Source organism: Malania oleifera, chromosome 11 (assembly GCF_029873635.1).
Source record: "Malania oleifera isolate guangnan ecotype guangnan chromosome 11, ASM2987363v1, whole genome shotgun sequence".
NCBI classification, from domain to species: Eukaryota; Viridiplantae; Streptophyta; class Magnoliopsida; order Santalales; family Ximeniaceae; genus Malania; species Malania oleifera.
This window is the reverse complement of record NC_080427.1, coordinates 45,167,148-45,182,396: the sequence shown is the minus strand read 5'-3', so window position 1 is coordinate 45,182,396 and position 15,249 is coordinate 45,167,148. Positions and strand designations below refer to the sequence as shown.

The 15,249-nt window shown below is 36.1% G+C and overlaps 1 protein-coding gene across 1 annotated transcript in view; it reads right to left on the bottom strand.

Moving 5' to 3' along the window:
- The window catches only part of LOC131167724 (probable alpha-mannosidase At5g13980), a 31,978-nt gene extending 17,354 nt beyond the window's left edge, over positions 1-14,624 (bottom strand). The window contains exons 1-8 of the mRNA XM_058126584.1: positions 14,354-14,624; positions 14,182-14,265; positions 13,069-13,157; positions 12,663-12,837; positions 12,155-12,274; positions 11,878-11,961; positions 11,718-11,789; positions 8,473-8,586 (exon numbers count right to left, since the gene is read on the bottom strand). Of these exons, the coding sequence (XP_057982567.1) occupies positions 8,473-8,586; positions 11,718-11,789; positions 11,878-11,961; positions 12,155-12,274; positions 12,663-12,837; positions 13,069-13,157; positions 14,182-14,265; positions 14,354-14,548 (933 nt within the window). The 5' untranslated portion in view covers positions 14,549-14,624. The remainder of the gene's footprint in view (positions 1-8,472; positions 8,587-11,717; positions 11,790-11,877; positions 11,962-12,154; positions 12,275-12,662; positions 12,838-13,068; positions 13,158-14,181; positions 14,266-14,353) is intronic.
- Between the last annotated feature and the right edge of the window lie 625 nt (positions 14,625-15,249).

Here is a 15,249-nt window from a genome sequence, read left to right as displayed (position 1 = left end):
TTAATGAATAGAGAAAAAGGAAGAGAAATCGAGAGGCAGAAAATACTTTGATCTAACTACATTTTGAGAAAATCAAGTGACACAGTGACAGTTGTATAAAAGAATTGAAATAAAAGCTAGTAATTATTTCTAACAGAAACTGAAGACATATACTGCCAAGAGCACCTTCCTTCCTACATATTAAAGGATGAAGGAGATTCTACAATAGTGACAAACATTAATTGGGTAAGCAAATGAGCTGCAGAGGAGGTGCTCTATAATTTATGAATACATACATTAGTGAATATAGAAACCAAGAAAATCTTGCATATAGAAAAGATGTCAATAACTTAGCTAGGGTCAACATAGACAGTGTTTTGGAGCTCTAATTATCCTAATCTTAGGGAATTTATTCAGACAAATGCAGGTATGGTCAGAGAGAGAGAGAGAGAAGGACCAAAACAAACACAGCTTCTGAGGCTGAATCTCGTATAATGACAATGATACAAGTATGCAAGTAGCCTAGTTTTTCTACATAGAGATATCACCCAAAACATAAAACTACTATACAAAGTTTTGAGCAAGATAGGTGGAGTTACAAAGAAGCTATGCATCACAGAAGGAAGTCCATCACTACTAGCATCATGTTTACAAAAACCATAGTCCTAAGGCCCTAGTGGCATCTGAAATTTGTCTCACAGAGTTATCATCTTTTTCCTAGTATTCATTACAAGGCTGTTACTTTGTATTTTTAGGAAGATCATTGGATTGAGACGACTTCTTTAACTCAATTTTATCCTTGTCTTCTTCATTTAACAACACTCCATTATACTCCAATACTGATTTCTTTTTCTTGCATGAGGACGGACAGTCTTGGGACTTTAATTTCGTGAGAAACTTACGTGAGACAGAAACGGATGATCTCATAATTTTGTTAAATATGCTTGATTCTTTTCATGCTCACTTGGGGAGATTCCTCTCAGGTTTTTACTTGCAAGAGTTTCTGTTCTCATCTAGTAAGTGTTCCTAATGCTGTTCCTTTATGCCTCCATTCTTTTATTAAGAAAGCTAATGTTCCTTCAAACACAGGACTTTTACTTGGACTATGATCCTTAGTAAAACGAATACTAATGTCTTGCTTTAAAAGCGAAGACCAAATAAGGCCTATTACCAAATGAATGTGTCCTTTCCTTTAGGAGTGAGAAGACTTGTTCACATTTGTCCCTATATTGTCCTTTTTCCTGGGTTCTTTGGAATAATTTGTTTGGAGTTCTTTGTGGGAGTTGGTTTTCTCCCACATTTGTTCCTACATTGTCCTAATATTCAGTACAAGGATGGTAATGGGGTGAGTAGTCATTTTTGGGAAAATCATTGATTTAGGAGGTTCCTTTGGCTCGAGTCCTTGTCTGTTTCATTTATCAACCCTCCATGTTACTCCGATTTCTGATTTCCTTTTCTTGCAAGAAGGTGGGCAATCTTGGGATTTTATCTTGTGATAAACATAAATGAGACGAAAATGGTTGACGTTGTCCTTTTGTTGAATCGTGAATGCGCATGATTCTTTTCATACTCACTTGGAAAGATTCCTATGAGGATTTTTACTAGCAAGTATTTCTTTTCTCACTTAAATTGTGTTCCCAGTGCTAATCCTTTTCTCCTCCATTCTTTTATTAGGAATGCTAATGTTCCCTCTGATAAGCAACCACTTTCTTACCTTAAAGCTTAAGTTAAGAGCTAGTGGGCCAACGGTGCATATCAAGCCTCAACACTCCCCAACATGTGCATCCCCATTGCATGTGGAGAGATAAACAAGCAATAAATACAGCCCACTATACAATTAACAAAAGTTTTAACAACCATATAATAACCGCAGATAACAATACTAGAACCCAGGGCCTCCCAGCAACCATGACTCCGTTACCATACTAAGCAACCAATTCACCTAAAAGCTTAAGTTTAATGGAAATGGTCCAACAATGTATACCAAGCCTTAACACCTTCAACAATAATGACTTTTACTTGGACTATGATTCTTAACAAGATCAATACTAATGTCTTGCTTCATAATTAAGACCAAATAAGGCACTATCTTCAAATGTATGATTCCTTTGCTTTCAGAGTGGAGACACTTGTTCACATCTCTTCCTACATTGACCTTTTGCTTGGGTTCTCTAGAATAATTTGTTTAGAGATCTTTTAAGGAATTGGGTTTGTCCCTCATCCTTGGATGCTAATGATTTGCCTTAGAAGCAAAGACCAAATAAGGTCCTGTCACCAAATGTATATGTCTTGCTTGAAAAGTGGGCAGAATTGCTGTATACATCTCATCTTTAACCCCGTGGATCGGCCTCAGGACAGCCTATCAAAATTGAGAGCCCTCAACAGTGAGATTGGCACATTGGTGATTAAATAGGAGTTCCCAAGGTTATTTGGGGACTCGAGATGTTTTTCAATGACCAAATTCAGTCATATCCTGCCAAGGCCCAGAACAGGAACAAAGAGGGAGAAAAAACAGAGAGAAAAAAGGTCAAATCTGTGGAGTTTTTTTATCAAATTTAAAGGGATCCCAGGCCATCCATTGGATGGCCAAGAGCCCGAAGGAAAAACTTTCACCTAATCAGCCAATAAGCAGACCCCTATGGAGCTCCTTTAGGGACCAAGAATTGGAGAAAAGAAAGGATATAAAGGAGGATAGAAGAGACAAGGAATTAAGCAAATTACCAAGCATTACACCATTATTTGTGGAGAGATTAGAGAAGAACCAAAAGGAGATCGAAGAGAATACTACCGGAGACCACTGAAGGATTTCAATGCATCTCCCATTTCTTGCATACTCAAGCTAGGAGGTAAGGTTCTATATCATTGTTTTCATGTTGATTTGCTATTATGCTTAGGGTGATAGCATGCTTAGAGCTTTCTTTTTTATTATGTGCATCAATGATTCGCTACCATGTTGACTGAACTTAAGTTTTGGGGTCACTTATTTTTTCTAAAACAAGACTCCTTCATAGTTTGAATTCCTATATTTCAAAATGGCTAATTTGTAGTGATGGCCCTTACGGTACTAAAATATGCTATCAAGAGATGATGGTCCATTAAGATTCCTATTACCAAGGAAAGTAGTAGTTGTCCTCACATTGAGTGGGAGGGTTCCTATATGATAAGACCCTGGGGTTTCATTGCGGAGAAATTGGGGAAATTTAAAGAAGAGAAAATAGCAAGAGAAAAAACGGAGTTTGATCACTTCGAGGAGATCTACCTTGAAATTAGCCAAAGGCCATGAATTATGTTATTGCTTCATTGCTTGAATGCAAAAGTCCCTTAGGGGTTACACATATATATAGGGTAGAGAAACTTACTCCTGTAAGGAATGTAAAATACCCCCTTGAATCCTAATTGATTTGGGAATCCTAACAAACATTAAATAATCCTAACACTAAATAGAATTCCAATTGATTTGGGAATCATATTAATTAGAAATCGCAATTGATCTGGGAATCCTAATAAACATTAAACAATCCTAAAATTAATAGAATCCTAGCTGCTTTGGGAATCATAACACATTAATTAAGAATCCCAATTAATTTGGGAATCCTAACATTCCCACCTTCTTCAAATCAGCCTTGTCCAAAAGGTTGAGCAGCAATAAACTCAAAGAATCTCTCCACTTTGTAGCTACATGCACAGTGGCTAGCATCTCTTTGTCAATCATGCCAATGTGGGATGGAGAACAATCCTTACTGGTAAAAGCAATGGGGCATCACCAATGCCAACTCTTGATGCATCAAACTCAATGATGAACACCTTGTTGAAATCTGGCTAGGCATTGTGCGCTTAAACTTGACAAAGGCTTGTTCAACTTCCTTTCTCCATTTGAATGCATCCTTTTTCAATAGAGCGGTCAGTGGAGCACTAATCGTTACATAATCCTTGACAAACTTGCAGTAGTAACCAATCAACCCCAAAAATCCTCGCTGCATTTTATTGTTTGTGGAATAAGCCAGTCTATTATTCCTTGTACTTTAGAAGGGTCAACTCAAACACATGGGCAACAATATGCCCAGGGTATTCCATGTGCGGTCGAGCAAAACTGCACTTAGATTTCTTGACAAATAGAAGATGCTCACGACGAGTGACGAGTACAGTTCACAAATGACCTAAATGATCTGGAAATAGACGAATACGATGATCATGTGTTCACTGAGGTGGCAATCCTTGTGACTCCGCAATTAAATCAGAAAATTCTAAAATAAGAGAGTCTAGCCCTTCTTTGTGACCAAATTGATGTTTTAACTCCTATAGTGCTCGAAGTTGTACCAAGCAACCAAGTCGTTCCTTTTTAAGGAGCTTCTCCATACAAAGGCTTGAAACTATAGTGATATTTACCACAATGTTTGCCTTTAAGAGTCACTCTCTGGTCATTCACGACAAACTTCATAACCAGTTTAGAAAAATTCCAAGCTATATCGCCTAAAGTCCTAAACCATTCAAAACCCAATACCACTTCATAGTCTTGTAGTAGCAACAAAAAGAAATCAACGTACAACCCATGATTTTGCATGGTAAGTTCAACCTTCAGACACTTGCTTTGACATATCAAGGTCCTTCAATCTACAACCTTCACATCTAACTTTTCATATTGCTCCATAGGATAGGCTAGTTGTTTAGAAATTTTAGTGTCCATGAAATTATTGATGCTACCCGTATTGATTAAGATAGTAACGGGTTGGCGTTTTAGGAAGCCATTAATTTTCATGGTTTGAAGATTAGCACAACCAGCTAAAGCATGAACTGAAGAAGTAATAGATCATCATTATCATCACATTCCATACCTTCCTGATTAGAATAAAGGAGGTCATCCTCAACCTCTTCTAGCTCCTCCACTAGTTCAATCATTAAGAGTCATTCTTTTTTGCAACGGTGCCCTCTGTGCCACTTTTCATCACAATGCCAGCACAAACCTTTTGTTATTCGCTCTTTTAGTTCCTCTTTAAGGCAATCATTTGGAAGGAGGATTGTGAGGAGCAGGTGGTGTGATAGTGCTGCTAACATTCTGCTTGCCTGGAGTGATGTTGTTCTTCTCCCAACTTCTCTTCTTCTAACTGTGCAAAGGAAATTGCAGTGGTCATAATTCGTGGCCGACACACTTGGGCCTTATGCTAAATGTCAGGTAGGAGGCCTTCAATAAAAGTACCCAAGAGTTGGCTTTCATTCCAATCTTTAGTCCTATTTCAAATCGTGTCTGATACTCCAAGAAAGTGCTAATTTGGCATATTTTAGCAAGCTCTCCATTGATATTCTCACATCCAATGGGCCCAACTTGGACAGTAATCCATAAACAAATGCTGCCACAAAGGCATTACATAATGAGCTTCAAACCAGTCATACCATTGAATAACATCGCCATCCAGACAAAAAAGAAGCAATCTCAACTTTAGACATTTCTGGAATGCAGTGAAAGCGAAAGTATTTTTCAGCCCCAGAAACCCAACTAGTGGGGTCATCATTGTCCCATCGAGGAAATTCCAACTTCATACGAAAAGGACCATGATGACGCTCTCCTTGGTAACCTCCTTCACGCATGTACAATTGCTCCCTACAATTAGCTGATGCAGAGACATCATCATCTCTCTTTATATGGGAAGATGTAATGAGTAGTTTAGATAGCGACGCTTGGATTTCTTGAAATTGAGAATTAAACATATTGCTAAGTTCAGTATTTAGCCTACTAGGATACTAAATTTTCTAAGGTCATTGAGTATGCGTGAAGATCTAGAATTCCAAGGTTTTGATTTATTTAATGGATTACCGGAATCCACAAGGACGCCAAATACCAAATAATATGATCCTAGAGTTTTACTGCGGAGAAATTGGGGAAATTTAAACAATGGAAAATAGTAAGAGAAAATAGGGAGATGTACCTCAAAATCAGCCAAAGGCTATAAATCATGTTATTGCTTCATGGCTTGAATGCAAAAGCTCCGTAGGGGTTACACATATATATAGGGTAGAGAAACTTACTCCTATTAGGAATGTAAAATATCCACTCGAATCCTAACTGATTTGAGAATCCTAACAAACATTAAATAATCCTTAACATTAAACAAAATCCCAATTGATCTAGAATCATATTAAATAGAAATCCCAATTGATTTAGGAATCCTAACAAGCATTAAATAATCCCAACATTAAAATAGAATTCCAATTTCTTTAGGAATCATAACACATTAATTAGAAATCCAAATTGATTTGGGAATCCTAACACTATAATTCAAGATTGACTCATTAGAGATCGTGCTCAAAGTCTCCTCGCCTAAGGATCCTACCACTTGGCTTTGTCAATTTAGGAATAAGCAACATCTTAAAAGACTTGGAAAGGAACCCAAATCACTTATTTTGTTTCCATATCTTCAAAAATGAAGCAAAATAAAATTCTTTCCAAAAAGAAAATGTAAAATTAAATGTTTTCTTTTTTAAGTGGACCCAAGGATGGGGTCCATACTAGTTCATATTTGCTCTTACAATGTCCTTTTGCTTGGGCTTTTTGGAATAAGTTGTTTGGAGTTCTTTGTGATAATTGGGGTTTTTCCATCATTTTTGGATGCTCTTTATGTTGTTAATTTTATAAGTTCTGGAATAAAGAAGGAGAGAAAACCTTTGTGTTGATACACAGTTCTTCGTATCATTGTTGCATCTAGTTAGAGAGGAATGCCAAAATTTTGAAGGGCAAAAGACACTAACCTACCCTAGGGTTTGGCAAAAAGAACTCAAACTTCCCCTAATATTTCAAAAACCACACGGACCTCCCCTAAGGATTGGTGAATAGACATGAATCTCCTTGAAGTTCTAAAAATATCATGGACCACACTTGACATTTGATGATTGGACACTTATACCCCCTCCTTGGGTCTATCTTTTCGCCAAATATCAAAAGAAGTTCACCTTTTTTAAAAAAATTTAAAATTCAAGAGGTCTATGGTATTCTTGAAATCACAAGGAGATCCGCCTCTTTTTGTGAAACCTCAAAGGAGGCAAGTGGAATTTTTGAAACCTTAGGTGACCGTCTTTTCATCAAATGGAGGTCAATGTCCTTTGGTCAGGCGCACATAATTGTTGTCTTTCTTAGGGGTGGACATTGGTTCAAAATTTTTGACATACTGGAAATTCAGTTTGGGTTGCATTTGGAACATGAAAAACAGACTCAAACCACAAAATTGTACCCTTGTATTAATTATTTTTAAATATTATATGGTACGTCTTGATTATGTCAAACCAACTTCGGTAGTTCATTATATTCTTTGGATATATTTGATTCTTTATCTTATTCTTTAGAGTTATACTCTATGTTGTCATGGCTTAAGTTGATCTTGGATGAAATAAGGTATACATATACACAAGCAACATGAGACAAGGTATGCACACACACACATTCATATATACATAAATACATAAATATATATATATATATATATATATATATATCTATAGTGCATGTGTTGTCCTATATTATTTGTTTTAGAGTGCTTTGTTTTCAATTGACTTGTTTTGCATACCCATTTTAATTAAGATTCAACTTTAAAATCTAAATTGTTAGTCAAAACTGACCCAAACCGTGATTGCAGATTTGACATTTCACAGTTTGTTTGGTTTTGGTTTATAATTTCTCCAAACCACCAATGGTCAATTCGGTTTTGGTTTCATAGTGAAACTGACTTGAACCGAACCATCCTCCCCCCCCCCCCCCACCTTGTCCTTCTTGGGTCACTACAATTTTCTGCGAACGGCTTCTACAGAAATGCTTCTCTAGAAAATGCAAGGAGATTGGAGTGTTTTCTTTGCATTTGTTGTTTTCACTAACTTGTTGGAGGATGCCTTTTCCTCGACCCCTTTACCATATTTGTACAAATAGAATAGCCATGTAATATTTCCTTTTTGTTTTGATGTGTTTCTTTCCTACTCTCTCTCCAATAAAACTCTTTATTCATTGGGTGTATAAGTACTTCGTGTATCATGCAATCAGAATACAGACTTAACTTCGAATCTGAATTCTCTCTTCTTTCTCTTCTCTCTCCTTTCTCCTCACTCTCATGTACACCCTTTCTTCCTCCTCCATCTCCTCCTCTTCGCCTTGTAATTCTCCCTTCTTTTCCCCTATATTTCTCTCTAGTATCCCCTTTTTCTTTTCTTTCCCTCCCTTCCATGGGCAGTTCTGCATCACCAAATCAAGTCAGTTCCAGCAGTTCTCTTGCCATAGGGCATGAGAAGAGCAGACTAAGTGATTAACCAAATTGATTCCAATTCAGTAGATAAGTTGAAACAAATAGAATTGTGAACAAGTTCAATAAGGCAAGTATAAAAACACACTAGAAAAAAGCAACAAAAACACACATTTTTTATACTAGAAGAAAGCAACAAAACACACATACACGTGTGTGCATGCATGCACACTCACACTTGCATCTCCACGCTTATGCAAATCTAGAAAAGACTTACCCGGTTTACATAATGTATCAGCTTGTCCATCTGCCGGAACCAAGTGTGTGCATATTGATACTTGAAATCTGTTCCCATTGTCCACATTATATGATTTGTTCGAGTTATGTTAGCCTGAAAATGGAAATACAATTGTGAGCATCATTTAACACAGGCCCTTTATGAAGGCCAAAGGTTTAGTTGGAGAATTTGATCTGGACAATTTAAGCCAAAGAAAGCATTTATTAAAAAGTTAAGAAAATGCAATCCCAAAAAGCTATTAAAATGGAAAAAATCAACAAGATTTCACTCTTCCAAAAGTTCTAAAGGAGCACTAGAATATTAAGGGCAAGGTCAACTTTAAGCAGGCCCAGGCAGATATTCAATGTCTTTGATAGCCTTCCACGGATACGGCAGCATTGACTTTAATACATGCAGAATACAGTGACTCATACACATACTGTAATAACCCGAAAAAAAAAATTAAAAAAAATTAATTAATTAAAATTATTAATCAATTAATTAGTTAAATATTATTAAATTAATGTATTAAATAAACAAATAAAAAGAAATAGCATGAAAAAAAAAGTTAAGACTAATTATTAATTAATTAATTAAATAAAAAGGAATAGTAAAAAAATTGAAATAAAGATATATAAATATATATAAGGTTATTATATAATATAAATTAAAGTATATATATATATATATAATATTAAAAGAATATATATTAAATGTAGTAGGATGGATTGGATTTCAAATTGAAATCCATTTCCATCTTCTTCAGCCGCCTCACTGCATTTTATTTGGTTTTACTTTTCTCTCTCTTTGCTTCCATCTCACTCCTCCGTCATCCTCCTCTCTCTCCTCGATTTTGTCGGCCTAACGAGCGCCGATTGGAAAACGGAAGGTACCGTTGAACTCCTAACTCTGCCATCAACATTTCTACTGGAGCGGATTAGTCGTAGGAGCGGCGTAGGTACCATTCCTGGGACAAAATAACCTTTCCCAATTTACTTAATTTCTCTTTAAATCTGTCATTAAATCGACAATCAGGCACCACCATGGGGTCCTAATCGCGATCGTCGTCATTTTGACTAGAGTAAATTTTCAATTTGGGTTTTCTAGACCCCACTCCAAAACAAGAGTGAGATTTGAGAAATTAGGTAAATTGGTTATATTTGAGGGTATAACTATTTATTTAGAATTTATGAGCCTAGGAAATGTTAAAATGGTATTTTTTTAGGATTGATTTAATGGAACTAAGATTTTTATTTCAGGGTCCGAGTGAACGCCGCAGGCATCTTTTCAGAATCCCTATTGGCGTAGTTCAAGAAGCTAGGTAAGGGGAAAAATATATATTAAACCAGAATTTTTATGAATATAATGGAACATGAATTGTGTTATATGTAAGTGCATATATTTCGGTATGAGTTTAAAATGCCAACCATTTAAATTATATTTTTTCGAGTTTAGGGTTGTTTATTAGATACGTATATGTGAAAATGAACTGATGAAAGTGGAAAATATTTTCAGGATAATTATGTAAGAAATGAAAGGTATTTTCAGTATATAACGTTAAATGTTGGTGAGCTTATTTTACAGGCAATGTATGAATTTTATTACTAAATTATGTGGCATGAGTAAATGTAAGTTCTGTGCAAATATATGTTAAATGTATGAGATGCAGACTAAGTAAGTGAAGCATTAAAAATGAAATATGATATGAATCATGCTGCTTGTGTATGTTAATGCAACCATGTAAATGTATGACAGCTGAAAACCGTGTTAGCAGATTCTAGCGCATTTCTATGTGGACTAACTGATGACAGCTAAAAGGAGCTGTGTTAGCAGATTTTAGAGCATTTCTATGTGGACTAACTGATGACGGCTAAAGAGCAGCTGTAGTACGAATGAATGAAATGAAAATGGAATGAAATGGCAATGAAATGACAATGGAATGAAATGTGAAAAGTGAGCGATGTAAATGGGAAAGAGTTACTTAAAGTGAAATGAAATGAAATGTTAAAGCTATGAACATGAACATATGTGAATGGCTGAATAATAACAGAAAGAATAATGTATTATGATATTAGAAGTATTTATACTAATAGAACATGTTACAACTGGGGCAGGGCATACTCTTCGCCCAAGGGCTTACTGAGAAAGGCGAGTGCGCTAGTAGTATCAGATGTAGTAGTAGGTTGCACAACGCATTAGGGCAGAGGAAACCTTCTTGTATGAGCGGTTAGATTTCCCTATCCTTGGGGCTTTTGCTGGTAAACTTTTGTTTGAACTATGTGAGTACGAGATCAATCTAACACTAGAGGGCTACTGAGTAAAGTGAGTGTCCTGATATGCTTCAGTAGTGACCTTCGGGTTGCCAAATGTATTAAAGCAAAGGGGTGCTACTTGTATGGACGGGTAATCACCCCTATCATTGGGTAATCTTGTGGGTTAAATCTTTTGCATGTGATTGATTAGGTTCAGAAAATGATTTCAAAAATTATGTTAACGATTTTCAAATGTTAAATATTATGATGTTATATAAACTCATGTTAGCCACACGTCGTTTTAATATATTATTTCTTCCCTTACTGAGATGTGTCTCACCCGAATATAAATGTATCTTTTACAGGATTTTCTCGAGATCGAGCTTAGAGAGCTCGATGTTTTATAGCATTTTTGGGAAATAGAGAGAGAAAAGGGTATATTTTTATGTTGATTTTGATATGTATATTTTATGTTTTATGTATTGAAGTCTTCAGATAGATGAATAGTTGTGAATACTGGTATTTGAGGATTATGTTTTGAAAACATGTATATATGTGATTACAGTTGGTGAATAGTTAATTTGGATTATGGATAGGAATAGTAAACTCTGGTATTATATTTAGGGAGATTATATTTATATTTTCCGCTGCGTACATGATGTTAGAATTTGAATTATCAGGTAAATGAATGGATTAGTAGCACTCCGAGCCCACGTAGGGGGTCGGGAGTGTTACACATACACTAGGAATTTGCATATTCATTTGAAAATACAAATTCTGTCTTTGAAAAAGCTTTATCCATGATAAATGGTGACCATAAGTCAGACTAGGATATTCAACTCCAAAATGGGGCCCAGGAATCGTATAATTATTTTATCTCAAAGCTGGGAAAAAATATAACAAGTGAAAAAAACCCTAGATGAAAGAAATGCAAAAAATAAGGATAAGGATTAGAAGCTCAAAATTTAGAAAAGGAGAAACAAAACACAGTACCTGAGATACTGCTGCAGCAACAAAGTCATTAACTCTGTCTTCAACATTATAATCAAACAAATTGATGTCATCCTTCATTTGAAAAAAAATAAAATTAATAATATCTGCAATAAAGGAATTAAAAAACTTAGAAAATTAGCAATTTTTTCATAAGACTCACTTGAACAATGGGAGAAGCATCATTAACTTCAAAATAGAAACCGGATGGAGGCTCGTAATTCTCAGGGAATGCACCAGCAAAAATCTGCACACGGTTAAAAGCAAAGTAACAACTTATCAGAAAAAGAATTTCTTCAGTAACAATGCAGAAAAGACCCAAAAAAAAACACTAAAATGCAACTGAAGGGCCAAAAATGTATGACTCTGGCTAGAATGAGCACGCAAGTCAAATTGAATGAATTTGGGGGGTGCGTGGGCGGGTGGTTCAAGCAGTTTACCTGCGCAGATGAGCCCAGGCTTTTAGAAGCTTGCCAGACAACTTCAAGACTTTTCTCATTTTTACGCTTGGCCCTGTCTTGGTAATCTATCCGACCAAAGAATAGTGAGTCAAATCCAACCTACATCAAGAAAGAATTTGTCCAGGAGTAATGAAAATATGTACAAAGAGTTGTCCATTTTTATGATGCCATTTACTGAAGAAAAAGGAAAAAGCTACAGAAAGATATAATTAGGGCCTGTTTAGCATGGTGATAGCTTTTGGCCTAAATTCAGTGTTTACTAAAAAGAGCAGTATTCTCTTAAAGGTGATAAGTATCAGTTTTTTAAAAAATGCCTGTTTCCACAAAACAAAACATTGTTCAGATGCAACATTTAACAACAACCAAACTCGTCTTTGAGTAGCATTTTATTCTTGAGTGTACATTCCTAATGCCCAAATGCAACACTGAACAGGCAAATAATGTATTTAAGGATTCTATTCAAAACTAAAAATATAAGCAGACTTACTTCTGCTCCCAACAAGTAAGCCTGCACAGCAGAATGTCCAAATGGGTCAATCTGCCAACCAATTCTTGGAGTTAGACCAAACTCATCCTTAATAAAACGGTGCCCAAGAGTCGTCTGATCAATCATGTCAATGTAATGTGGAGCTGCCTCATCATGCATACACATACCGCCATTTCTGCGAGAAAAGAAGAATCAAGCCCCAGACTGGATTTTAAAAAATGATGGTTGTTATATTCCACATAATAAGTCCTGGAAAACTTAGAAAAAATAAATAGGGTTTGATATAAAATTTTTATACATTCAACAGAAATTGATAAGAAATACACAGCATGACTGAATACTGGGCATTACTATTGTTAAGGTGGAGAAATTATAAAAGGGCAACAAAATCTACATCATCTATTACATTAACTCCAGTTGACCAGAGCTAATGAGCTCCTTGACAGTTTTCTGTACAGCCTCACTCTGGTCTCTCCACCAACGCTGGAAAAATGCCTGCACCAATCAAGCACAATTGATTGTTATGCACATGACTAATAGCATAATACATAAAAGTTGTATATATGAAATTGATTGATTGAAACAACATCCCCTGGATGAACTGTTCTTAGCCCATGACCAGTAAACAATCAAGCATTAATACCTAATAGTGCAAACCACATTAAATTTTTTTTCAAAAAAAAAAAAAGAGGAAGAGAAAGAGAGAGAGAGAGATCACTACAAAATATTGTGACAAAGTCAGCCAAGCACTGGACATAATGCAGTCATTGTGATGTGAAGAGCTTGTGCTAAGGTAAACAATTTAGACATAACAACAACAAAAGGGATGTTGGCAGTACCATGGACACTTGGAATACATTGTAATATGGAAACGTCAACAATATGGTTGTGATGATAGCAAAAGACACATTGCATCGATAAAAATCTAACATTACCCCTGGTTGAGATGGGATAATTTGGCCTGTCTTGACCTTCTTCTGTAGAAACCTAAGTCCTCGACTTAAATCAAAGGACAGCTATCATATCAAAACAAAGGGAAATGGCTTCCCTACTTCTTCTAACTCCCTATTTTCCCATTGCCATTCACCAGTACAAATCAAGTTGATGAGAATCATTCAGCAAAATCCTCCACTAAACTAAGTGTAACACAACAACTGGGAAGTGGACTAGTAAGTGGCTTTCCTCAAGTTTTATGCCACCACAACTTGAGGATGCATAGACAGGGGATATTGTAGGAGGGGAAGACGGGATTTTCATAGTTATCCACTACAAAATCCTTGCTTGAGAGAGAGAGAGAAAGAGAGATGTCCTGGTTTTTATCAGAGTGATGGTTTGCTCCTTTTAAAGCATGATAAAACAAAAAAAGTAAAAGACCCGAAATTTCTTTTGCATCATTCATTTCTCATCATTTTTCTCAAAAAAAAAAAAAAAAAACCCACACACACACAATGGCAGGTTGATTGAATGAAAACGAAAAATGAAAAAACATAGGAACATTATAAATTTATAATATACTCGCCATTTCAACATAAATGAACTTGCGGTTCTTGTCGGCCAACAGCGCAGGCACAGTAGAATCCAAAACATTTTGCACACAAGCTCCCTGCATTAAACGCGAAGATCACATCATATCACTTCACATAGAGCTCATTCATTTCATGAGATCAAATTGCGAGAGAGAAGGAGAGTACCTGGATGGAGTTGTTAGAGCCAACGTAGTACTGATCGACGGTCTTGAGCCAGCCGACGTCATCGTGAGTGTGAGCAACCAAGTGCACATTGAGCTTTCCGGGGACGATGCTCTGCGAGGTGTTGTACACCATGAACTTGGACTCCGCGCGGAGAACAATCGCCAAGAGAAGAGCGGCGAACACTGCGATCGCCATTACTGCAGCCGGTTGAGTCCAACCCGATTGAGCGAAGTCCGATGAGCGATGAAGTCAGCTGCCACAGATTGTCATCCAAAAGACAACTCACTTTCAAGTTTCTACCACGTGTTCCCCTCCTAAACGACGACGTTTGCGAACGGAAAAGCAAATTATAAGAAAGATAGAGGACAAATGGCATTTAAATATTAATATTATTTTAATTGAATATTATCCTATGTATATTTGATTCTTCTTGTATTAATTAGCAAAACAGGAAATAATTCGCAATTAATTTTTTTCCCTTATTATTCATAAAATATCCTCATCACTATATGCTATCTATGTTATATACTTATTGTAGCGCCTCGACCCGCCACGTGGACCCGGGGTGTTACTTTAGTGATGTCTGTGCACCTGATACTATAATCATTATATAATTACAGTGGGAATAAATAAAACATTCTCTAAAATCCATTATCAGAGTTCTAAACTATTAACATGCACCAAAGTCTCTTGATATCTAAATTACATTCCAATTAAAAGAAAGAAACTAACTCTGTTCGTACACTCATATTACATACTCAGGGACTTTAAAACACAACTTAAATATGGTAGAGTTCTTACTTACACTCACAAAAAACTAACTAGCTATCACCTCGCCCTGGAGTTCGCTAAACTCGACCTCGAGATGGTCCTAAAAAGATAATTTGTATATTAGG